The 27,703-nt window shown below is 35.7% G+C and overlaps 1 protein-coding gene across 1 annotated transcript in view; it reads left to right on the forward strand.

The window, feature by feature from the left end:
* Nucleotides 1-27,703, forward strand: part of PCDH15 (protocadherin related 15) — a 1,038,229-nt gene that overhangs the window by 693,472 nt on the left and 317,054 nt on the right. Inside the window, exons 14-15 of the mRNA XM_061402659.1 lie at nt 2,575-2,768; nt 16,596-16,728. Coding sequence (XP_061258643.1) covers nt 2,575-2,768; nt 16,596-16,728 — 327 coding nt within the window. The remainder of the gene's footprint in view (nt 1-2,574; nt 2,769-16,595; nt 16,729-27,703) is intronic.

Below are 27,703 nucleotides of genomic sequence, written 5' to 3' on the forward strand. Positions count from 1 at the left end.
ATCTGCGATTGGTTGGCTGTGCAGTTCGAGGATTGTTTGTATCACCTGCGCTTTGTAGTACTGTTTGGTATTTACAGTACCTCCCATATGGCTGCCTTTTGCAATTTAATTATCTTTAAGCTTATCCTGTCTTCCAATATTATTTATGAAAATGTTAAATAAGAGCAACCATAATACCCGTATCCCTAAAGCACATTCCTCAACACTTCTTCTTAACTTGATTCATTGCCATTTATCATTAAATTCCTTTAGCCAATTTAAGTCCCAGGAAGAATGTTAATATTGAATCCAATTTGAGCTAAATTTTAATTAAGATTTCCTGAGACATTGTGTTAAGTGATTTACTATAATCAAAATTGATATCTCTTCTGCTACCCCTGTCCTCTAATTTTCTAATTTTATCCACACACAAAAGAAAATGAGCTTGTCTGGCATGAATAATTCTCCATAAATATATATCATTCATTTTGACTGTTTCTACAAATTGTTTCCTTCTCTTTGCCTTTAGGACTATGTCTGTCATTCTCACATAAGTCCCAGAATCATTTCATGGAATGCCTTTCCTTCTGGCAACAACATCTGTTCACTCCCAAATACCCAGTGTCAGACTTAGCTGAATTTATACCTCTGTTTCAAATTTCTTTTTTTTCTTCTCAATTATTTTTGTTGCTTCTATTTCCATGCACAAAATCATTCTAAATGTAGTGGAAGGATAGTAAAAATAGACTATGCCCAGTATACCCTCTTAAGCATGATGTGATGGGTAAAGAATTTTGTTTACATTTCATTAGAATGGTTAACATGATACTTTGAAATGGCCATTAATTAATACAGCGTTCCTGAAATTGAATTTATTTCAAGGTAAATGTGTATACTCACATTTTATCTAAGAAAGTACACCAGAATATCCAGTAGCCACCAAAAGGAGTCTGTGGATGACAAAGAACTGCTACTTTAAAGACATGAAACTCATAGATTAGATATACCTAAGAAAATGTCACTAAATAAGGAATTTTTTTTCTACAACATATTTATTACAACATCTTGTGTTTTCTTTATTAATAGGAAACACATATTTTCCTCTTAGGTATAAACTGAGGCCCGTTTTCCTTTCTTCATCTGTCAAAGGATGAAAACAATAAATTCTGTGACTGTAAAATGTATAAGATTTCCCAGTAGAATCTTAAATTTGGTTCCCTTAAGTGAATTTATACTTATCAGGAAGTTAAGGAGCCTTATTTAACATATTAAATCACGATTACATTAATTTTGCTTTGTAAAGTTAATAATGGTTTTCTCTTTTCATATATAATGATTCAAAGTAGTCTTTAACTACTGGATGTCATTTGTTCCAAAATGATTATGAATATACCCAAATTAGCCTTAAAAATATTCATGTGGTATTATTTCAGGGACTCTGAATTGAGTCCTTTATCTCAAAAAAAGGAAAAAAAAATATTGAATTTGATATTTTAATTTTCTAATTAGATATTCTGCAATTGGAGATGTGTTCGTTTGCTTTTCAAAAGGTAATACTCTAAACCTTATCAGTCTTTTATAAGTCAATGTGAACAAGCTTATAAGAATCTTTCTTAGAGCCATGTGTAAATAAAAAGGATTCCAGGACAAGAGAGTTTCTGGAAGAGGGGAAGGAAAACAATATGACAGGAAAAAACTCAGAGCAAAAGGAAGGATGGTAACAATAAGGGCAAACTTCAGCCATTTCATTTTTTTCCAGGCCTCTGTCCTTAGTAAGGAGAAGGAAATGGCAACCCACTCCAATATTCTTGCCTAGAGAATCCCGTGGACAGAGGAGACTGGTGGGCTGCTGTCCATAGAGTCTCACAGAGTCAGATACGACTGAAGCGACTTAGCATGAATGCACGCATTGGAGAAGGAGATGGCAACCCATTCCAATATTCTCGCCTAGAGAATCCCAGGGACAGAGGAGCCTGGTGGGCTGCCGTCTATGGGTCACAGAGAGTCAGTCGGACACAACTGAAGTGACTTGGCAGCAGCAGCAGTCTATAGTAATGTGCATTTATGTGTTAAAAGCAGGTGATGAGAGAGAGGAAAAAAAAAAAATCCTATAGGGACATTAGATTCGCTGTTAAGGTTCTCTTTCTTTTTTGGTTTAGTAAGTTAAAATAACCCACTCCAGTGTTATTGTTAGAACAACCCACTCCAGTGTTCTTGCCTGGAGAATCCCAGGGACAGGGGAGCCTGGTGGGCTGCCGTCCACAGGGTCGCACAGAGTCGGGCACGACGGAAGAGACTCAGCAGCAGCAGCAGCAGCAGCAGCAGCAAGTTAAAATAAAAATAGCTTTCAAGATTCAAAGCCTTTTATCACTCTCACAAGAACAACAACAAAAAAATCTTTTCTGATGTGATTGCTTCATTATTTGAACACAGTAGCCTAAATTCAAGAAAACAAGAGTGTATATGATGAGAGAACTTTCTTTACTTACTGTGTGTGTATTTGAAAGCAAGCTTCTTTTGTTGGGGGGAAAAAAAATGACGTGATGGTGAAAAGTTGAGTCCCCAGAGAATTTATGTTGTGATTTTCAATTCCAGCTCACTGCAGTCGACGCAGACGAAGGGTCAAACGGGGAGATCACATATGAAATCCTGGTTGGGGCTCAGGGAGACTTCATCATCAATAAAACAACAGGGCTTATCACCATCGCTCCGGGGGTGGAATTGATGGTTGGACGGACTTACGCGCTCACCGTCCAAGCAGCGGATAATGCTCCTCCAGCAGAGAGAAGGTAATTTATATCAGAACCAATGCAGTCTTTTCATCGGTCTGGTTTAACCCCATAATTAAATTTAAGAAGCGCAGCGAGCATTCTTTTATCTTATAAACATCTAAATTGGACCAGAAAATCAGAGAGACTAGTTTCTCAGGAACTGCATATTCTTCTTTTGTCAAATTGCGGAAAAAGTATGATAAAGTCAAGATTAAGCCACAAAATAATGAACTATGATTCCAAGATGTGAAGGATGCAAGTCTCTGTTGGGAGGGGGAGTGGGAACTGGGAAATATCAGAAGCCTGTGTCCAATATATTATGAAAAGTAAGGTTGCTACTGCGAGCTCATAGATAACGTGCAACACATGATGTCTCAGGGATTTGAAGCCATCCCTCAGTGTCTGGATAATTATTTTTAAATTATATAAATATATATATATATGTAATTTTATCTAGAAAATCATTATATATAATATAATCTTATATATATGTATACATATATATATATGAGAAAAACATTAAGAGAAAGCAAAGTAAAAAGACTTTCAATTATTACAACTACATTTATTTATTCCCCCACCTGAGATCTTCCTTTTATTTCTTGTTTGTTCCAGATTTCAGGATGCATTTTAAGAAAATGTAAACTTAATATTAATACATTGTTGAATCTTTCTAGGAACTTTATGTCTCTTCATTTGCCCATGTTTTCTTTTGTATCCTTTAGTAGATTTTATTTTCAAAAATTTTTTTTACAAATGTCCTATACATTTTTTTAAATTTAATTTAATTTTATTTCTTAACTTAACAATATTTTATTGGTTTTGCCATATATCAACATGAATCTGCCACAGGTATACATGTGTTCCCCATCCTGAACCCTCCTCCCTCCTGCCTCCCCATACCATCCCTCTGGGTCGTCCCAGTGCACCAGCCCCAAGCATCCAGTACCGTGCATAGAACCTGGACTGGCGACTCTTTTCATACATGATATTATACATGTTTCAATGCCATTCTCCCAAATCATCCCACCCTCTCCCTCTCCCACAGAGTCCAAAAGACTGTTCTATACATCATTGTCTCTTCTGCTGTCTCGTATACAGGGTTATTGTTACCATCTTTCTTAATTCCATATATATGCGTTAGTATACTGTATTAGTGTTTTTCTTTCTGGCTTACTTCACTCTATATGGTAGGCTCCAGTTTCATCCACCTCATTAGAACTGATTCAAATGTATTCCTCCATTGTGTATATTTACCACAGCTTTCTTATCCATTCATCTGCTAGTGGACATCTAGGTTGCTTCCATATCCTGGCTATTATAAACAGTGCTGCGATGAACATTGGGGTACACGTGTCTCTTTCAATTCTGGTTTCCTCAGTCTGTATACCCAGCAGTGGGATTGCTGGATCATAAGGCAGTTCTATTTCCAGTTTTTTAAGGAATCTCCACACTGTTCTCCATAGTGGCTGTACTAGTTTGCATTCCCACCAACAGTGTAAGAGGGTTCCCTTTTTTCCACACCCACTCCAGCATTTATTGCTTGTAGACTTTTGGATCGCCAGGATGTTTCTCATTTTTTGTTATTGTAAATGGACTCCTTTCTTGTTCTTCTAATTGGCTGACATTTACACATACAAAAGTTATTAACCTATATTAATTTTAACACACTTTCTTAATTCTCATATTTTTATAGTTTTCCAGTTTGTATTTTTATATTATCTAATAATACATTTTAAAAGTAGTGATACTTTGATGTCCTTCTTTTTGTTTATTTTGTTCTCTTTAATTTCATTTGATAGTACTTCCAATAAAAATGTTTGTCTTGATTTTAATTAGGAAGGCCTCCCATGTTTTCCTAGTATATTGGTTTATGGTTAAAAAACATTTTACTATGTTAATAAAGCATTCATCTATTTGTATTTTATTGACTTTTAAAAAATAAGAATGGTCATTTATTCAAGTCAAATAATCCATCAACTATGAAAGCAGTAATGACTTTTCTTTTTGAGCTAATGCTAGGATGACTGATCTTAATACAGTTCTAAAATATATCTATTTTTCATTCCTGATATAAATCCCACTAGGCTTTGGTGTTTTAATCTTGAAATAAACTCCTGGATTATGTTTGTTGGTATCTTATTTAGTGAAATCCATCCATGCTTCTCTTTTTGAGAAACTTTTGTGAAGGCTTTATATAGTTTTTATGATACTACATAGATGAAATAAACAAAAATACAAAGGAACACAAAAAAGAATTAATAAGTCCAACAACAATATGAATTACTTGTATCTCTAAAGTCAATAAATCCAAATTCAATTCTCTGAAAAATAAATAAAAACGTAGATAAATTGATAACTATCAGCTAGCCCGGTCAAAGAGTGGGAGAAAGTAGAACTTTGCCTAATAAATTCTGAGAGGGAAATGACATAGAAACAGAAGAAATTGGAAGAATAATTAAGAGACAGCTTTGCTTTAAATAGATGCAAAAACTTAAAAACATGGATAAAATGGATAACGTTTCCAGAAGTTATAATTTACCAAAACCAATTGCAAAGATTAAGAATTCTTAAGAGATCAATTCTGTAGAGGAAAATACTACCCCAAACTATAGCAAGGCAAGAAAGTTCGACAGAACTGTAACAAAACCACTGACCATTAAAACCCCTCCAGAGCAGAAAATTGGACATTATTTTCCCCGAAGCATAACCACGTGAGAGACTTTTCTCTTCACATCCCTCTTATCATTAATCATAGACATTTCATAGAACCCTGTATTTCCTCATTGATATGTCTAGACTGTGCTTTCTCTTGTTTCTCAATATTTTATCTTTTAATCTCATTGCATAAGAATGAATGTACTTTCCAGTACTCCTTGCTACTCTCATCTGCAGAGGACAGATCCTGCCTCCATTTTCTCCCACTGTTATTTATAAACCTGTAGGTCACTCCGGAAGACTTTAGTTCTTGCCTGCTTGGCATTTACTTCAACAGTATGTTTGTCAAAAAGCTTAGTGACTTCATTGTCCAGCGTGGTAGAAAGCATCTCCAAATTTGCAGTTGTTTTGGCCAGGATCTCTGGAGCCCTCCTCAGTGCTTATTTTTCAAACTCCAAATATAATCTTGAGCAACAAATCTAAGCTCTAACCTGAAAACATTCAGAAAACAAGAAATCCCACTACTTTCATTAATAACATCACAGTCTAAGCCATTGTTCTCTCTAGTCTATAGTGTTGAAAACCTCTTCTAATGAGAAGTCTAATTAGACTTCTGCCTGAGCCCCCTTCAGAGTCTCTTCTCAATACAATAGCTTGGGTGATTCTGATAACATAGAACACATCTCTTCCTTTTGCATAGATTTCTAGAGTCTTCACATCTCACTCTGTGTAAAAGGCAACATCATTAAAAGGGCCAGTGGACCCCAGCCCAGTTTGTCCTGGTAGCAGCCACAGAATACTTCCTCATGTCACCTCTTCACATTTGCCTGGCCTTCTACTGTGTTTTTTGTCTTAGTCCACTCCAGTTATCACACTGGTCTCCTCTCTGTCTCTGAGACTTGCACCCACTTGCAAACCTTTGAACTTGACTTTCATCTCCTTTCAGCCTGCAGTGGTTTTATCCTCAGATTTCTTTGTGGCCTTATTCCTTCAAGGTCATTACCCAATCATCACTTTGTCTGTGAATCCTTTTCTAACAACCTGTTTGCAACTACAACAAGCTCTCAATGCTTTTATAGCCCTTTCCTAGTATTATCTGATGCACTGAAAGTACTACCATGAAATGCACTATATGCATTTTTGTTTAGAGAATGAATTTCATTGTCTGCCTTGCTTCTTCTCCACTAGCTAGTTCAAAAGCATAAGAATCATTGTGGTTCAGTTTTCTCTTTTTCCCAGAAGTCAAAACAATTTCTGAACACCCTAAGTTCTAAACAAGCAGCTTTTTTGTTTCTTTTCCTAGATTTTTAACAAATGTCATTTTGGGTTTTTAAATAGATGAATTGGAATAATAGATGATATGACACAAAACTCAGTTTTTTTTAGAGTTTCCCAAACAAAGAGTTAGATTTGAAATTCTGCCTTCCCAGAAAGTATACACCAGTTCTCTCCTGCTGCTGCTGCTAAGTGGCTTCAGTTGTGTCCAACTCTGTGTGACCCCAGAGACGGCAGCCGACCAGGCTCCCCCTTCCCTAGGATTCTCCAGGCAAGAACACTGGAGTGGGTTGCCATTTCCTTCTCCAATACATGAAAGTGAAAAGTGAAAGTGAAGTTGCTCCTAGTCCCTATTAAATTAAAAAAAAAAAAATATATATATATATATAGGTGTCTGTGACAGTAAAATTTTCTACCCAGTCCAATAAACCATTTATTACATAACTACCATTTATGAGAGTACAAAGATAAACATAGTAATTGTCATTTGCAGGCCAAAAGAAAAATTACAGTGAATTGTAGAAAGTAGAACTATAAATAAATGAATTTACCATGGTGAATTGAGATTGAGGTAAATTCTCAGCTTTCTGGGACATTGATGAGGGCACTTGTCATAACAGGGGAGTATTTAGAAGATCTACTAAACAAGATGAGTTAGGAGAATGAGCAGAGGTTGACCACATTAAATAATAATAATAATAATAAAGCCCATCACATTATTTATACAACTGGAGAAGTCTGAAATAACTTGGATATTTTGGATTTTAGATATTTTGGATAATTGCAAGTCAGTCAGCAAATCAGTATATTAACTATGATTCAGAGGGTCAGTAGAGTTAAGGGTCATATCATGGAAAATTTAATTTGTTTTCTTAAGAAGCTTGGAGTTATCTAGTCAATGGAAGCAATGGAAGGACTTTAAAACATAAATTCATCTGAGAGAGTTTGGTTTCAGGAAAATCACTCTGGTTCCCCTACAGAAGATAGATTTGAGGGAAGATGAAGCTGAAGGCAGGCTTCCCCAATGGCTCAATGGTAAAGACTCTGCCTGCCAATGTAGGAGCCTCGGGTTTGATCCTTGGGTCATAAAGGTCCCCTGGAGAAGGGAATGGCAACCCACTCCAGTAGTCTTGCCTGGAGAATTCCATGGAAAGAGGAGCTTGGTGGGCTATATAGTCCATGGGGTCACAAAGAATCAGATATGACTTAGCAACTGAACAACAACAAACAGCAAAAGCTGTAGGTAGAGAGATGAGGCAGAACACCTCCACTAAGAAAACGTTGCTGATGGGTTGAACTGGACCATCAGTAAGGAAAAATGGAGAGAAGCAATTATTAAAAATTGAAAGTTTCTCCCAGGTTTATATCTAAGCTGACTGATTGGTAGCAATGTCAATAAGGCACACATATTTGAGTGAAAGGGAAGAGCTCAATTTCATACACGTTTACTTGTATTTACTTGGAATAAATATATTAGTATATTCAAAAAGAAAATGGATATACATGTCTGAATGTGAGAAGACATTCAAGGGCTATATCTTGTGTAGAAACAAATAGAATTCATTTATACAGTGAATAGTTACAGAATTCAAAATGAGAGTCTACGTTTGAATGAATTTAAAATAATAGTGTCATTTATGCTGGGTTATTCTGAAGGGACGTTAAGATGACTGATGCTGTTTAATTAATGTGCCAGGGCTAGACATCATGCTAGTGACCTTTATATATAATTTTTAATCTTAACAAAAAAATTATAACTCTTGCATAGCTCTATTTATTTTTATAAACCAAAAATAAAAACTGAAAAGGATAACTTACTTGGGTACATGACCCCTTGCCCACATTCATAAAAAAGTGTTGATAACCATAGTAAACAAGAGGTAGAAACATAACTTGAACTCAGGACCCTTAGATTCTAAAATTTTCCCCTTCATTCTGTTCCATATCCATAACCCTTAGTAGTTATTATTCTGGTGAAAAAATGATAAGATAGTAATAATATTAATGCTAATTATAAACATAAATATATCTTGTCTTTATTATTTAAAATGTTATTAAAACCCGATAATAGTCATCTATTTTGTAACTTATTTTCATTGAAGATAGTGCTGTACTAAATAGATGTCTAATCTATATGTGCATGCATATTATGATTAATATTTTTAGACAACTTTATTATTTAGTGAGTGAGATTTTAAATTTGCTTTGAAGTTCCGGTTTGCAAGTCATATTGCTGATTTGCCTTGATAAGCCTTTGTTTACAGTAATTTGTAGTCTAACTGGTTTTTACTTAAATCAAATTGTATTCTACTCCTAGAAACAAAGTGGCATTTTCAGAATTTGAATATACAGGTCTTTTCAGTGATATGAGGCATTTATTTGACTTAGTCTCACTGTTTTCTTTATAGACCATGGTTTGGGCACTAAAAGACCACCTTATGATGGTTGATTATCAAGTGGGACCTGCAGAGAGTAAAATCCATATACCTCCATCCTACCTGCCACAATAATGTTATGTTTCCCTAGAATAATGACACTTGCTATTTTCTGGAGGAAAATTAGTCTTTCAGATTGAGTTGATGATTGAACTGAAGAGTTGTGAGGCTTTGCTTTCAGTATTTCTTTTGGAAAAAGATGCCCTTAGAAAATTACGAACATAAAAATATAGATTGTGGCATATTTTACAAACTGATCCAGACGACAGCAGTGACATGTAGACCTAATTAAATGATAACACTAAAAGCAATGATGATTTTCTGTCTTATGCTTTTCTAATAAACAACCTCAATTCTAAATGTCAATAACACTGACTCTCAAAATGAAGATTTATGAATTAACTAGCAGAAGAATTAACTGTTTATATGCTTGTTATTCTAATTGATTAAACTAGCCAAAGAATTAGAGTAAGAGGAGCCATAGTCTATAGTGGTTTTGTTTGGGGGAATTTTCTTTTTTTTTCAGTTATTGATAAAACAGAAGAGGACAAAACAAAAGATTTTTAAAAAGTAGTAAGATACGTTAGATAGTGTTTACTTTTTGTCTGTAAGTCTTCTTGTATGTAACTGCATTAAATTAAGTAAATATTTAATCTTAGTATGAGTTAAAGTACTACTATTAAGTATTTATCAAAATGTATAGATAAAATTCAATCCCTTCCCCCAAATATAAAACAAATCATGATAAAACAACTGATGCCTGGCAAGGAATACTTTTTTGATAATCTATTTTCATGGAATTCAAGGTTGTATCTAACTAACACAATATTAAATCACCCATTCTCAAATAAAATTATTTTTCAATTATGAATATATGTATTTTAAAATAACTTCACATTATATATTTAACATTAATAATAAAAAATTTATGGAAGTATTCATTTTAGAAAAATTGTACTGAGTTTCCTCTTGGGAAGCACTAGAAATATAAGACAAGATGAGCTTTTTGCCTTCACAGCATTCATATAGAGGCACTGGTAAATCTGGATATAGCATAGTATAATTACAAGTGCAGTTTAACTTGGACAGGAAGGAAAATGAGGTATCCTAGCAGAAAAAAACAATAAAAGCAACGATACAGAGACACAGCAAAGTATTGTCTGCTGTGGGAACTGTTAAAATCTATCAACCAATCCCCATTGTTGTTAAACTGAAATTTAAATCAGTAAGTAGAGCACATGAGTACCAGAAGGCTGTGACTCTTGCTCATCTCTCTAGTCTTAATTCCTACCATTGCCCTAATTATATCTTTTTCTTTAGTTGTACAAAAGGTATTGGTTTCTTATTTATTGGTCTCTGAATTTGCACACATGTTTTTCCCTGTCTGTAACACCCTGTGGTTTTTATTCCTACGTGCATCTTGTCCCTGTAACTTTCCCTGAGAAATTTCTCTGAAGTCTTATGTTAGTTTTAAATCTGGGAGTGTTGCTCCTATGGATCCCTGTATGTATTTCCAAAATAATAAAACAGAACCTATGAACACTGAAGTGTAAATACAGCTTTTTTATTGTGATATTGGTGAAGACAAAGGAAAAAAAAAAGTTAAGCTTTTATTTTGATGATCCTCTTAGAAACAAGGTAGAAATATAGAGTTACAAATAGATACCTCATAGCATGTGTTGACACATTTAAAAGAAAATTACTATACAGACTGTGAAATCTTCTAAATGTCAAGAACATTATCTCAGTACCACTGAGTAGTATTGTCATATCCAAAAAATGTGACTTTTTATTTTCTTAAAAATTATACCATTTTTGAAGTTAAAGCTTCTTAGGCCTCTCTTCACAACCTCTTTTTATTTATATTTTATTTTGTTCTTAAAAACAAAATGCTATTAGTGAAGTTTGATTCATAATATAAACAATTAAAATTGATTGTGATATTATAGTCTGATCCAAATACTTCAAATTTGTGATTTTCTGTGAGATAACATCCTTCCTTGCAAACCACAGATGTTTTATGCTCTCACACAGAAACATACACACACACATCAGATAATTAAAAAGTCTTGTTTACTTCCCAGTTTTGTTCTTGTAGAATGTGGGGAGAAAAGGCAGGCAGATTTTAAATTTGTAAGTTCTGCCTTTGAGTTTGTCTTCTGTTGCTAATTGTCTTCACAACCTTGAATCTATCACTTAATCTTTCTGATTTTCTAATATTCTTTCATAAAATGAGAGTTAAACTAGATGGTTTCCAGGGTCTTTTAAAAACATATGATTATCTGAGAAGTTACACCACCTTTCTTACTCTACTTTGAACTCATTACCAAATGAGAAATAAAAACTTTATGATTTTTGTGTTTATAGATTTATCTACTATAAATCTGACTATATTATAAAAATAAAATTTATATCATAGATTCTCAGTTTTATGTATTTAAGACTAGCTGTAAAATGTAATACAAAGTGTTCCCATAGAATGTTATTATTTACCTTGTGACTGTCCTGTTTTGTTATGTGCTTAATTAATGATATTGAATTACTAATCTTTATACAGCATTAATGATATTATTTTATTGTTAATACTATCAGGATTCAATTTTAGAAAGCTAACTCTGACACTATATTAACATCAGGGCTAAAAAGAGGATAGAGTTTTAGAAGGCCATAACCATCAAGAAGGTTGGTGCTTATTTCAACTTATTGTAGCAAAGTGCCAGGATGTTAAAGATGAAAAACTTAAGACCTTGAAATATGATCGTACTCAAATAACTCTAAAATCCAAATGTGTGTGTGAGGAGAAAGGGTTGGGAATGATTAGTGATTCTAGCATTTGAATTACTGGAAAGGAGCAAAGGAAGCGAAGAAGTAAGTGCAGATGAAGGAGACAGGCATGATGGACCTTGGTGTTCACTGGCTTGTGCTTTGGGAAATAGAATCTTTTTTTGTTTTGCATTTAATTTTTTTCTTCTCTGTGCCAAATACACAATCTTCTTATGAGTTAGAAGTCATTACTGTAGGGTTGTGGATGTAAACAGTTTAGTCAAAGGGGGAAGAATAAGGAAATATGTAAAGTACAATAAGTTTAGCATAAATTATACTTTTAAGAGCAGAAAGAGACCCATGTTCAGATAAAACTTTTATGAAGTATTCCACACCAGTAAGTTGAAGCTCTAATGAATATCAAAAACAGGAAGGTTCTAGATTTTTGAAAGGAAACTTTGAATTTAGAGTACAGGTGTTTTTTAGGTCAAAAAAGTGAGGGACTCTCTTGCCTCCAGGGTTACTAAGGAGAGTTTTAGGTCAGCTTGTAGAGGAATCCCCTGGACTCCAAACTTAAAAGGCAGGGGAATCTGCATGTTTTACTCCCCATGAACTTCTGGGACCCTGGTCTTCTAAATCAAATTTGTGTGAGAAAAACCTTGTATATTCATGGAAAATGTAGATTTCCAGTCCCACACCAAAAGATTAGGATCCAGTATGTCTAAACCCTAACACCACCACAATCCACTCGGGAAAGGAGAGAGGATACTGCACCTGTAGATTTTAGCTTAGAAAAGTGGAAAAATGCAATTAAAATGTAAAATATTTAAAGGGATATGAATAAGATAAATGCAAGCTTATTAATTCCATTTCAAAGAATAGAATAAGAAACCTTATTTTGAATAGTTATCAATAATAACTGATATATGTATGTTTTTCAGTATGTACTTCCCTGGCATCTCAGATGGTAAAGAATCTCCCTGTGATTCTGGAGACCTGGGTTTGATCCCTTGGTCATGGAGATCCCATGGAAAAAGGATTGGCTACCTGCTACAGTGTTCTCGCCTGGAGAATTCCATGGACAGAAGAGCCTGATGGGCTACAGTCCATGAGGTCCCAGAGTCAGACACACCTGAGCAGCTAACACTTTCACTTGACTTCATATATTTATATATACATACATACACATGTGCACACACACACACATATTTAACCCTTATGCTATTATTATATTTAGTTATCAGATGAAGATCAGATCAGATCAGTCAGTCGCTCAGTCATGTCCGACTCTTTGCGACCCCATGAATCGCAGCACGCCAGGCCTCCCTGTCCATCACCAACTCCCAGAGTTCACTGAGACTCACGTCCATCGAGTCAGTGATGTCATCCAGCCATCTCATCCTCTGTCGTCCCCTTCTTCTCCTGCCCCCAATCCCTCCCAGCATCAGAGTCTTTTCCAATGAGTCAACTCTTCGCATGAGGTGGCCAAAGTACTGGAGTTTCAGATAGTGAAACTGAAAGAAGTCAGTTGCCTATGATCATATCTGGTAGCATCAAAATTTTAACCTAGGAATGTGTGGTTAAAAATCCAGTGCTCAACATTGCTCAGCTAGGATTATTATCAATATGGTGGAGGGTAAATGTTATTGGGCTTATTATGCACAGAGGATGTGCCGGCAGCAAAAAGGAAGAAATAGTAAAATGTATGAATCACTTTATATATAACAAACACTAAGAAAATAACTCAGAATGATGAAGGGTAATATTAGCAGTAATGTTTATCTTGGGATGGCTGTTGGAATGAGATCACCACCTGGGAGAATAATATGCCCACTCATACTGACAATTACTTGATTCCCACATAATGAAAAGTGGGGCTCTTTGCACACTAAAATTTTTAACTTCCTGATATTTCTCTTTTTCATCTATCCATTATAGTTGTTGTTTAGTTACTGAGTCATGTCTGACTCTTTTGCGATCCCATGGACTGTATATAACCTGCCAGGCTCCTCTCTCCATGGAATTGCCCAGGCAAGAATACTGGCATGGATTATCATTTCCTTCTCTAGGGGATCTTCCCAACTCAGGGATCAAATTTGGGTTTCCTGCATGGCGGGGGGGTTCTATACCACTGAGCCACCAGGGAATCCCGCCATTATAGTACTGATAAGGGTAAACTTGATACCTCTAAGTTTATAAGCAACATTTCACCATCCATTTTAACCTACTTTAAACATCTTACCCTTAAAACACGAATTGTAAAAAAAAAAATTAAAAAGAAAAGCAATTATATTTTGATTAATTTTAATGGTGAATTTTAATAATCAGATGATATCAGAGCAAGAAATAATGCAGATGCATTAACTAATTATGAAGTCTAAAAGATTTTAATTTAGATTGAGATTGCTTTGGAACAATATTGTGGTAAATATAAGTATGAATTTTTTTAAGTCACTGCAAATTTTTAGAGGTACTTAGTATTCTACAGGTATCTATTCTACTGAGAATATGTTCAGAAAAGATTTAAACTTAGGCATATTATAAGGTGATAAGCTAAAAAAAATATTTTCTTTGCCAATAAACTGTGGAAAATTCTGAAAGAGGTGGGAATACCAGACCACCTGACCTGCCTCTTGAGAAACCTATATGCAGGTCAGGAAGCAACAGTTAGAACTGGACATGGAACAACAGACTGGTTCCAGATAGAAAAATGAGTACGTTAAGGCTGTATATTGTTACCCTGCTTATTTAACTTATATGCAGAGTACATCGTGAGAAACGCTGGGCTGGAAGAAGCACAAGCTGGTATCAAGATTGCCGGGAGAAATATCAATAACCTCAGAAATGCAGATCACACCACCCTTATGGCAGAAAGTGAAGAGGAACTAAAAAGCCTCTTGATGAAAATGAAAGAGGAAAGTGAAAAAGTTGGCTTAAAGCTCTACATTCAGAAAACTAAGATCATGGCATCTGGTCCCATCATTTCATGGGAAATAGATGGGGAAACAGTGGAAACAAGGTCAGACTTTTTATTTTTGGGGGCTCCAAAATCACTACAGATGGTGACTGCAGCCATGAAATTAAAAGACGCTTACTCCTTGGAAGGAAAGTTATGACAAACCTAGATAGCATATTCAAAAGCAGAGACATTACTTTGCCAACAAAGATCCGTCTAGTCAAGGCTATGGTTTTTTCCAGTAGTCATGTATGGATGTGAGAGTTGAACTGTGAAGAAAGCTGACCGCTGAAGAATTGATGCTTTTGAACTGTGGTGTTGGAGAAGACACTTGAGAGTCCCTTGGACTGCAAGGAGATCCAACCAGTCCATTTTGAAGGAGATCAGCCCTGGGATTTCTTTGGAAGGAACGATGTTGAAGCTGAAACTCCAATACTTTGGCCACCTCATCCGAAGAGTTGACTCATTGGAAAAGGCTCTAATGCTGGGAGGGATTGGGGGCAGGAGGAGAAGGGGACGACAGAGGATGAGATGGCTGGATGGCATCACTGACTCAATGGAGGTGATTCTGAGTGAACTCCGGGAGTTGGTGATGGACTAGGAGGCCTGGTGTGCTGCAATCCATGGGGTGGCAAAGAGTCGGACACGACTGAGTGACTGAACTGAACTGAACTGATGATCTGTATTTCTCTTAAGAGCTTTCAAAGTAAACAAATATAGATTAATAATCTCAGAAAAATGTTTTCAGTAACATGTTTTTAACTGATGCACTTAAAGATTTTTGGGCTACTTTAAGAAAATTTTAGCCCCCAAATAGAAACTGTAAGAAATGTGTTTTGAATAAAAAGGCATGATTTTGTTAAAATAAGTTAAAGCATACACTCAGGCAGTGGTGGCATGTTTTTATGATAGAATACTAACTTTGTAAACCCCAGGTCTCATTAATATAGTCTAAACTACGTTTCTTCTGTACCAATCTTGAATATGTTGCTTCTTCAGTTTTTGCTACTTAAGGAAATTTCAGAGTTTAGATATATCAATAAAGGTGATTATATCAATGCTAATGGTCTTGTCCTTCTAATAGTAGAATAACTTGTGTCCCTCAAAAACAAATGTCCATCGATCTAAGCCTCCAGTTAAATCTAACTTCCAAATTTTTATATTATACTCTTTAAAGAAGACTTAAAAACAGATTTGGTATTGTTTGCAACTATTTTACACAACTGTTACTTTATGATCCCGACTCTTGACATACATTTCATTAAGCCATTGATGTCAGCAAAAAAGCTAATAAAACACAGCCCATATTTTGTTTTCTGTGTTATTTTAATCAATACTCCCTCTGCTGGTTTAATAGGAAGAAATCCCCAAGGACAGCTCTTATTACCAAATATTTAGAGTAGTTTTTTTGCTATTAGAGAAGCATTACAAAATAAAGTCAAAAGTCAAGGCAATTTAATTCATTACCTCTATTTGCACAGTTATTTCTTTTTAATTCACACTATTAATCTAAGTAGGAAAAATCCATACCTGAGACATGTTTTTTTTTTTCCTTTTGCTAAGATAATTTCATAAAAACATCATCTTTTGGTAGTAGCTTTTGTTTTTCCACCCTTTTATTCTGAATTGCTTTATTATTTCCCATAAAAATTCAGAATTTCTCTCTCCTGTAAACCCAACAACAGAATATCAAATGCACTCTGTCATTAAATGTGATGTAGATTTTTACCCGTCTTGTTTGCTTCTCTTTCTCTGCAGGCATTCCATCTGCACTGTGTACATTGAAGTGCTTCCTCCAAATAATCAAAGCCCTCCTCGCTTTCCCCAGCTGATGTATAGCCTTGAAATCAGTGAGGCCATGAGGATCGGTGCTGTTTTATTAAATCTACAGGTATGCTCCTTAGTTTACATATAAAATTCTAGCAACAACCTTGAAGGCTAATGGGTTTAATATCCATGCAAGAAGGGAGAAAACCTCACATGTCACTTACACTCTGATGAATGACAATTCCATCTGGAAAGGAAAGTAGGGATAATATGGATGGAGGGTTTCCACAGCAAATCTATTCTATTGATTGCCACTATTGAAGCACTAACGTTAGCTGGCAGGAATTAGCTGCAGTCATCACAAGAGGGAATGAAAGGATTGGAAGCATGCACTTGAATATCTTATACTTTGCATCCAAAGTGTTTGCAGCTGACTCTTGTGTTCTGTCTTGGATTCCTTTGCCCCGGCAGGATTTATTTTTGCTGCAGTGTTCAGTATAGAAAATGACTTTAGATTCACCAACTGATGGTAGGCATTCTAATTCAGAGGTAGACAATTTTATTTTGTGGCCATGGGAAAACCTTGTAATTGCTGTGCCTCAGTTTATTTGTTTAGATGAAGGGGGTAGATTTAGGTGATATTTCCATTTGCAGCTCTTGATACTTGGGCATATGAGTTACTTGCAGAATGATAGCTTGATTTTCACAATTTATATATTCCTGGCTAAAGCATATTTGGCCAGAAAATGCTATATTTTCAACTGAACCTACAGTTTCAAGTTGGGCTACTTGTACTGTTGATGATAACTGTCACTTGCTATAAAACTCATGAGTGCAAGACATTACTTTATCTACGGATATTCAGAGGACAGAGAATTTATCATCTCCTGGTGTTATATGGGAATAGCAGGAGTTGCTGACATGAGAATTCAGGAAGCTGCCTTTGAAGATTAGAAATCTTCAAAGATTTTTTTTTTCTTCAAATGTGATGATTTAGGAAAATCCCAGCATTGACCTTTGTCATCAAATGAGATGACATGAGGCATCTTGCAATCCTATTTGAATACACCCTCTCTCTCAAACCCTGATGATATAAAATGAAAGGTTCCACCGAATGTTGACACTAGAAGGAGTGCTGAAAATACTGAAACATATCAACCTCATTATCTAAATGTGGGAAATGAATCTTATAGAAAGTAAATGGGGCCTAAATCAGTTGATGAAATTATCAACATTTCCAAAACAAAGCTCATTCTGTTATACCCCGCTCATTTTCTGAGGCTGCTAAAATTCTGGCTGGCATTACCAGATACTTCTTTTTACCTCTGCTCTTTTCTCTATTTTGTTGCTTTTTATCTAGGTAACTAGAGTGAATTTACTTCTGTTGGTCATTTACTATTAAAACATAGGGAAATAAAATTATATAAAAGTAAATATATTAGTAATAAGGAAATTTGGGGGATTTTAATGGATAAAATAGGCTTCCTTGGTGGCTCAAACAATAGAGAATCTGCCTGCAATGCAGGAGACCCGGATTCGATCCCTGGTCCTAGAAGATCCCCTGGAAAATGAAAAGTCTCTCCATTCCAGTATTCTTGCCTGAGTCCCTTGGACTGCAAGGAGATCAAACCAGTCAATCGTAAAGGAAATCAACTCTGAATATTCATTGGAAGGACTGATGGTGAAGCTGAAGCTACAATACTTTGGCCGCCTCCTACAAAGAGCCAAGTCACTGAAAAAGACCCTGATGCTAGGAAAGATTGAGGGCAGGAGGAGAAGCTGATGGCAGAGGATGAGATGGTTGTGTGGCATCACTGACTCAAAGGACATGAGTTTGAGCACACTCTGGGAGATGAAGGATAAGGTAGCCTGGTGTTCTGTATAGTCCATGGGATCGCAAAGAGTCGGAAGTGACCAAGTGACTGAACAACAAAATTAAAAAAAAAAAAAATCCTGTAGCTTCTTTAGGAGAAATAAAGCATTAGTTGAGTCATGTAAATGATAAAATATAGAAAACCAAATATTAAATAGTTATATTTATAGAATAATGAAAATTTTTGTTTACCTATAATGGGAATTTATTTTGTTTAAACAAAAAGTAAAGAAAAATAAATCTTAGATTTGTAAGTTCAGGCCAAGAAATTGTACATGTTTAACATTTAAATATTTCTTAAGAATGTGCCTTTGTATAATTTAACTTTCTGTAAGTTAGATATAATTTTACTTCTAAAATGGCTCTGGTTTCATTTCAAATCCCAGAAATATCTTGGAACCGTAGTACAGGAGAATAATTCTACCTGTGAGTTAAAGATGAAAAGGAGTTGGCCTTTTTCATATCTCAAATTTCTCTAGTACAAAAGCTGAGAAAATACTTGAAGTGACATTTCTATTCACCCTTTGTGCTTCTGGTAGAAGAGAAAGAAAAGATGCCAATTGCGATGGCAGTCTCTATTAGAAAGAACTAGGGTGACACCATCAAGGCATTTTTTATAAGCCACCAACCATACACTTTTGCTCATGATCAACTGAGACTGAATTTAAACTAGTGACCTAAAAGTTGAAAAGCTCTGTCAAATTACTCTCGCAAAGTCTTCTAATAACAGAATGTATTAGAGGTACTTCTGGATACCTTCTCATCTTTTCCACACACAGCACTGCCCACTGCTGACTCACAGCTCAATTTAGAAAGACAGGATTTATGGAGAAATATATTTTCGAAGATAACAGAAGACTGACTTCAAAATAATCTGTTTTGACTGAGATCAAAGTGGTTTCTTTTCAGACAACAATCTTTGTTTCCCTCCCCAGCCCCTTTCCTTTCCTCTTGTAAGTATTTTCCTTTCGTTCTTTCTAAAAGTTGTTCGGGAGGCTGTGATTTCCTCAAAATATCCTATTAAGGATATTTTGCCTAGCTGCTTTTTTGATGGCATTTCATGGAGGAAAATATTACCGGGAGCTTTTATTTTTTCAAACTTGTTGTGCTGATCAGCTTTAGTATTAGGTGGGACTTTTTCTTCCAGAATTGGTCAGATCTTGCTCTAAAGCATGTTCCTCCTTTGTAATTCTGAACTAACAGTGAAGCCTGTGAGACTGGTGTGCTGGTGCCAGAGCACACACTGGGATCCTGAAAACAGGCTGTGTGCCTCTCTCCCCAGTTTTGTTTGCTTATGTCACAATGCTAGCTTGAAATGGCCCATGGTGGGTGTTTTTATGCCATCAAAACTAGCAAATGCAATGAATCAGTACCCTCCAGTCCAGATCAGTAGTTAAACTTTTGCTTACACACCATTGGATTTGGAGCAAACTTCTCAAGATTCAGATCACTAAAATGTGTTGACTCTAGCAGCTTTCTGCATCTTTGTCCCTCTGAAATTTTGATCTACTTCCATCACTTTAAAGATGAGAGCTATGCTTCCAAATGTGACTCTATATTATACTCAAATACAATAGGTCTCAGCTTATTTTATCCATATAGAAGCATTTTTTGCTTTCAAATTACCCTTATAATTTATGACTTACATTCTCATCGACTGTTTGACACATCCCTGTTACCACTAGTATAATCCTTTCTTACACATGGATTCTCCTTGTACCATCACCATCATCATCATACTCATATAATAATAATAGCTATATAATAACACTTATGTGGAACTTAGTGAGGCATGAGTACTTCCAATAATCATGTGCAGATGTGAGAGATGGACTATAAACAATTCTGAGCAGGCAGGTAAGGTGGTCTGGTCTCTTTAAGAATTTTCCAAGTATGAGGTGGTCCACACAATCAAAGGCTTTAGCATAGTCAATGAAGCATAAGTAGATTTTTTATGAAATTCTCTAGCTTTTTCTATGATCCAGCAGATGTTGGCAATTTGATCTCTGTTTCCTCTGTGTTTTCTAAACTCAGCTTGAACATCTGAAAGTTCACAGTTGAACCCTGGCTCAGAGAATTTTGAGCATTACTTTGCTAGCTTGTGAAATGAATACAGTTGTGCAGTAGTTTAAACATTCTTTGGCATTGCCCTTCTTTGGGATTGGAAGGAAAACTGACCTTTTCCAGTCCTGTGGCCACTGCTGAGTTTTCCAAATTTGCTGGCATATTGAGTGCAGCACTTTCACAGCATCATCTTAGGATTTGAAATAGCTCAACTGGAATTCCAGCACCTCCAGTAGATTTGTTCATAGTGATGCTTCCTAAGCCCCACTTCACTTTGCATCCCAGCATGCCTGGCTCTAGGAGATCATGGTTATCTGGGTCATTAAGATTTTTTTTTTTTTTTTGTATAATTCTTCTGTGTATTCTTGCCACCTCTTCTGAATATTTCTGTTTCTGTTAGGTCCATACTGTTTCTATCCTTTATTGTGCCCATCTTTACATGAAATGTTCCCTTGATATCTCTAATTCTCCTGAAGAGATTTTTAGTATTCCCCCTTCTATTAATTTCCTCTATTTCTTTGCACTGGTCACTTAGGAAGGCCTTATCTCTTCTTTGCTATTCTTTGGAACTCTGCATTCAGATGGATATATCTTTCCTTTTCTCCTTTGCTTTTTGCTTCTCTTCTTTTATCAGCTATTTGTAAGACCTCCTCAAGCAATCATTTTCCCTTTTTGCATTTCTTTTTCTTGAGGATGGTTTTGATCACCACCTCCTATACAGTGTAATGAACCTCTGTCCATAATTCTTCAGTCACTCTATCTATCAAATCTAATCCCTTCAATCTATTTGTCACTTCCACTGTATAACTGTAAGGTATTTGATTTAGGTCATACCTGAATGGTCTAGTGATTTTCCCTACTTTCTTCAGTTTAAGTCTGAATTTTGCAAGGAGTTCATGATCTAAGCCACAGTCAGCTCCTGATCTTGTTTTTGCTGACCATATACAGCTTCTCCATCTTTGGCTGCAAACAATATAATCGGTCTGATTTCAGGATTGACCATATGATGATATCCATGTGTAGAGTCTTCTCTTGTGTTGTTGCTATGACTAATGCATTCTCTTGGCAAAAATCAGTTAGCCTTTACCCTGCTTCATTTTGTACTCCAAGGCTAAACTTGCCTGTTCCTCCAAGTATCTCTTGACTTCCTATTTCTGCATTTCAGTCCCCTATGATGAAAAGGATCTTTTTTTGGTGTTGGTCCTAGAAGGTCTTGTAGATCTTCATAGAACTGTTCAGCTTCTTCAGCATTAGTGATTGGAACAGATTTGGATTACTGTGATATTGAATGGTTTGCCTTTGAAACGAACAGGAATCATTCTGTTGTTTTTAAGATTGCACCCAAGTGCTGCATTTTGGACTCTTGACTATGATGGCCACTCCATTTCTTCTAAGGGATTCTTGCCCACAGTATTAGGTATAATGGTCATTTGAATTAAATTCACCCATTCCTCTCCATTTTAGTTCACTGATTCCTAAAATTCCTTCCACACTAATTTGTTGCAATCTCAATACAGATAATTTTTTAAAGAAATATATTTTCCCTCTCCATGTTTTCTTTTTTTAAAAAAATATTTATTTTTAATTGGAGGATAATTGCTTTACAATGTTGTGTTGGTTTCTGCTGTACATAATTGTGAATCAACCATAAGTATTTTTTCCTTCTTTAATCACCTTCCCACCCTGCTCCCCCATCACCCCTCTAGGTTGTCATAGAGCACTGGATTGAACTTCCTGTGTTATACAGCAACTTATCACTCGCTCTCTGTTTCACATATGGTAACATATAGGTTTCAAAGTTACTCTCAATTCGACCCCCTAATCCTTCCCCTGCTGTGTCCATAAGTAGGTTCTCTAAGTCTGTATCTCTATTCTTGCCATGCAAATAGGTTCATCAGTACTATTTTGTAGATTCCATATATATGTTTAATATACAGTATTTTTCTGTTTCTGACTTATTTCACTGTGTATAACAGACTCTAGTTCTTTTACCTCAGTTCAACTGACTCAAATTTGTTCCTTTTTTATGGCTGAATAACATTCAATTGTATATATGTACTGTAATGTCTTTGTCCATTCATCTTTTGATGGACATATAGGTTGTTCGCATGTTCAGGCTATTGTATATAGTGCTGCAATGAACATTGTGGTTCATGTATCTTTTGAATATTGCTTTTCTCAGGTTCCAGGAGTGGGATTGCTGGGTCATACAGTAGTTTTTGTTTTTGTTTTTTTTTCCTATTTTTCAAAGGAATCTCCATACTGTTCTCCATAGTACTTATATCAATTTACATTACCACCAACTGTGCAGGAGGATTCCCTTTTCTCTACATCCCTTACAGCATTTATTGTTTGTAGATTTTTTTGATGATAGCCATTCTGACTGTGTAATGACCGTGTAAGTCGTGGTCATTCTGATCAATAAGGTCAGTTTTGATTGCTTCATTGTAGTTTTGATTTGCTTTTCTCTATTAATGAATGATGAGCATCTTTTCATGTGTTTGTTGGCCATGTGTATGTTTTCTTTGGAGAAATGTCTGTTTAGATCTCCTGCCCATTTGTTGACTGAGTTGTTTATTTTTCTAACATTGAGATACTGAGCTGCTTCTCTATCCTTTCTATTCCTACATTAGAGGAAAATTGAAAGGAAGATAAATGAATAAGAGATCACATTCACCTCACTCCAAGTCCCCAGAATCAAAATTTGTTTTAAAATGAAGAAAAATGCATCATACAATAAAAATGAGGCAGTTTTTCTAATTAGGAGTTATATATTCAATTGAGACATTATTGATGAAGTCAGCTACATGCCAAAAATGGAAGTGATCAGTGCAGTGGCCTGACAGCAGCCTGTAAAAAATAAAACCTGTTAATTTGCTACCCAAGAATTAAGACTCCTTATTCTGAATATAAAGGAAAGTGAAGTCTTAATTTTTGTACCTACAATGAAAGTACAGGAGAAGAAAATATTTAGTAGATACCATGGAGGTTGCAGACCCGTAGCATTTGGCATTTAAAGCAATCAACTCTGAATCTGCCTCATTTCATTCCTGGCTTTCTAGTTGTGATACTCTCCTGTATTACTAGGTGAGTAAAGTGATAAAGTATGTTATTCTTAAGGCCTTGACATTGTTTCTAACATGTGGTTATTCAAGATGGAAAACCCAGTTCCTTTCGTGCTTCTGCAATAATCAAAATATCCATTTTTAGCAGTAAGTTTACACCTGCCTGTAGAGAACAAATGTTAGTTATGAACAAGTTTTGAATCAAATGATCCATTTACCTACTGTTAGTTAAGGACATCCTTAGGGAAAGTTCAACTATCCTTTGCAAAATAGATAGCAAACATATATAGGAAACAGAGTAAAGATATAACCCTCTTTGCACACAATGTGTTCCTGTAAGGGTGAAGTTTTGAAATTAGAGGAAAATAAGTGCTAGCAATTTTTCATTGATTTAAAATATCTTTATCCCTGTCCTCTTTTTTTTTTTTTTTTTTGCTACTAATTCTCTTATTTACACATGGACTTACTTCTGAAAATGAATGGTGATATGATAGAAAAATAAGTGACTTGAAGTGATCCCAGTGCCAGTGCTGATTTTTTCAAAAATAAAGAACAGATATAGTGAAGCACAGACTAACAAAACAGCCTCTGCGCAAAGTAGCCTATATGGCTGGTAAACTGAAAATGGGTTTTATATTTTAAAAGTTTTTTTTCATAAAATATAAATAAAAATGAAATTAGAAAACAAAAATATATATACAAAGAAGTCACATGTAGCCTTATAAATATTTTAATTACTTTTTAAGGGGGGAAAAAAGGATTCTGACCCTTATAATATACAATTGAGTACCATTTAAAAACAAATGAAACAGGTGAGCAAATTAACAAGAAGTCCATTATGTTTAAATAAAGCAAACGTGAATATCTAAAAAGTAAAAAAGAAGTAAAAAATATTTTTCACTCTTAAAATGAAGTATATTAAATTGAAATAGGAGTCATTTAATTAAGCTATGTCAAAATTCTCTGTTATCTGTTCTGAGTCTCACATTAGCTAGTTGAAAACAGGAGCAATATTAGTTATTAAGGTATAGTTCATATATGTGTGTGTGTGTGCGTGTATTAAGTCAATACATTGCTGTTGTTGCTCAGTCACCCAGTCATGTCCAACTCTTTGCAACCCCATGGACGGCAGCACTCCAGGCCTCCCTGTCCCTCACCATTTCCTGGAGTTTGCCCAAGTTCACCTTCATTGTACTGGTGATGCCATCCAGCTAGCTCATCCTCGGATGCCCTCTTCTCATTCTACCCTCAACCTTTCCCAGCATCAGGGACTTTTCCATTGAGTCAACTGTTTATATCAGATGACCAAAATACTGGAGTTTCAGTTTCAGCATCAGTCCTTCCAGTGAGTATTCAGGGTTGATTTCCCTTAAGATTAACTGATTTGATCTCCTTGCTGTCCAAGGGACTCTCAGGAGTCTTCTCCAACACCACAGTTCAAAGGCATCATAAACTAAGGATTAACTTATCCTTTGGTATAATCAAAAGACAGAATTTTAAGAGCTTGGGAAATAGAAGGGAAGTTATTGTCTTTTGGATAGCAAAGCAGAGATTAAATGAGACAGCATGTAAGCATGTTGATTGCATAGATTAGTGCCTAAAATGAAAAAAAAAAAGTAGTTCTTTTTATTTTTATTCCTAATCTCCAGAAGAATGAACACTGCCTTTTTTTGTTTGTTTGTTTGTTTTCAGTTAACTATATTTAAGACTTTAAATGTGAACAAGATGGTACTGGACACTTGGAATAATGGATAGAAAAGTGAAATATCAACTGTACAGGAATGTATATGTTACCAAACTTGTCTTCTGATCCATGCTGGGGTCCTAGTCCAGCTTAGACCCCTTGTCTTGGGCAAGGAGATTATTTTTCCAATTGAATTGACATAACCAATAAAGAAAACAAAGCTGAGATTGGAACATCACAAGCTTTTCAATGGCCAAAGAAGGGAGAAGGGTAAATTAGTTTTTAAACCAACTTCTCAAGCCAATTTGAGCAGAGCCAAAATCCCATGGACGGAGGAGCCTGGTAGGCTGCAGTCCATGGGGTTGTGAAGAGTCGGACATGACTGAGCGACTTCACTTTCACTTTTCACTTTCATGCATTGGAGAAGGAAATGGCAACCCACTCCAGTGTTTTTGCCTGGAGAATCCCAGGGATGGCGGAGCCTGGTGGGCTGCCATCTATCGGGTCGCACAGTTGAACACGACTGACGCGACTTAGCAGCAGCAGCAGCAACCATATATATTGAAGGGTCAAGGTAAAAGGGAACGGACTGGAAAGAGTAGGAGGAATATTTCCAATTTATCCAAGAATAGGAGTGTGGTTTGGACCTGGAACTGAGGCAACAATCCTTTTTAGTCCTTGTGTGGCTTTTCCACTTGTCATGGCAATTGACAACTCTCCTGGCACTAATGGGTGTGTCATTTACCACACTAACGTATTACTGTGAGCATATAATGAGACTCAAAGTCTACTGAAGGTGAGCCTTCCTGCATTTGGGGGCTGATTCTGAACAGTTCTGACTTTTCTCTTTGCAGCTTCCTCCTGAAACTTAGATAAGAGAAATTGGTTTCCATTCAAGGGAGTTGTAGGGAAACAGCCTTGGCAACTGATGTAATCCAAAGAATATATTCAATTACTTTATTATTTTGTTTGTTCTTCCATTGAGAAAGAATAATCATTTGTGTTTTAGAGAACAAAGTGACATTTTGAAAGCCCAAGAGATATGTGGTTAAGAGGTCAACATTAATAGTAATAGCATCAACATTTAATTTTAATTGAATGCAATTATCAGGCAAGAACTACACCAATCACTTGAAAGCTTCCTCATCTTTTATAGTCTCAGCAAAGCAATAACTTTTGCAATGTCGAACACAATCCTGTTGCAGAGTGCGCATTCCATCTCTTCTGATCTAGACGCTGTGTGCTATTATTCATTATTCTATTCAGCCTTTCCTTGAGACTGAAGTTCATTTATTTCTTTCAGTTGTACTCAGACTTGCAAACAATCCCCTGAAGAGCAGAGTAAATCTACTCACAGGGCTAATCACTCTTTTTTGTTCTAAGGTGTGCTTGATCAGCCTTAATTTTACTTTCTTGCAGTTGCTTCTTAATTCTTTACAAAAGCGAAGGAAAATATGTAATGTCTATTGACACTGGGAAAACTTAATTTAGCCACTGCTTTAGACTTCTGGTTCCACTTACCAGTGATCTCTGATGGCCTCTGGCATGTTGAGCCATTTCCCCCCCGCCCTGGCTCCTCTTTCCTGAAGCCCGTAAAGCAGGTAAAACAGCTCAGACATACTTGGCAGGAAAAAAACTAGGAAGTGGTGTGAAATACATTAGAAAGCAAGATACTGCCATCTCTGATCATCTGAGGAAAAAATATATATATATTTTACTAATTAAATTGCTTGCTTAAGCAAAAGCTGTGCTTGCAGCATGCATTTATTTACTTGCCATCTTTTTTTCATTTTACTCATTTTTAAAATAGTTTCAGAAAGCTGCAGAACTTAAACTCTGTGCCTCAAAGAATTAGTATATTTTTCATCCTGAAGAAAATTCCCGCTGCCTTAATCTCACTGCAGAATTAATCCATTTCTGGAAAATATGAATGAAATGCAAGCCATCATACAGCAGGGCTTCCCTGGTGGCTCAGTGGTAAAGAATCTACCTGCAAATGCAGGGGAGATGGAGTTCAATCCCTGGGGCAGGAAGACACCCTGGAGAAGGAAATGGAAACCCACTCCAGTATTCTTGCCTGGGAAATTCCATGGACAGAGGAGCCTGGTGGACTACAGTCCATGGGGTCACAAATGATCAGACACGATTTAGCAACTAAACACCACAATGACTGCATTAATACATCATATTAATGTTACTATTTTTCATATTAATTTTCATATTATTATTCATATTAATTAATCCATCATATGAGAGGTATTTATTTGTTTTTCTGATATCTTTGAACTGTTCTAGAAGTTTTAAGAGTTTTTTTTTTCTTTTATCAATGAATATTTCTTATAAAATAAGATATATTTTCCCCTGAAGATGGTGCAGGAATTTATGATTCATGAATGTTTTACAGCCAAATGTG

The sequence above is a fragment of the Bos javanicus genome, chromosome 26 (assembly GCF_032452875.1).
Source record: "Bos javanicus breed banteng chromosome 26, ARS-OSU_banteng_1.0, whole genome shotgun sequence".
Lineage (NCBI taxonomy): Eukaryota > Metazoa > Chordata > Mammalia > Artiodactyla > Bovidae > Bos > Bos javanicus.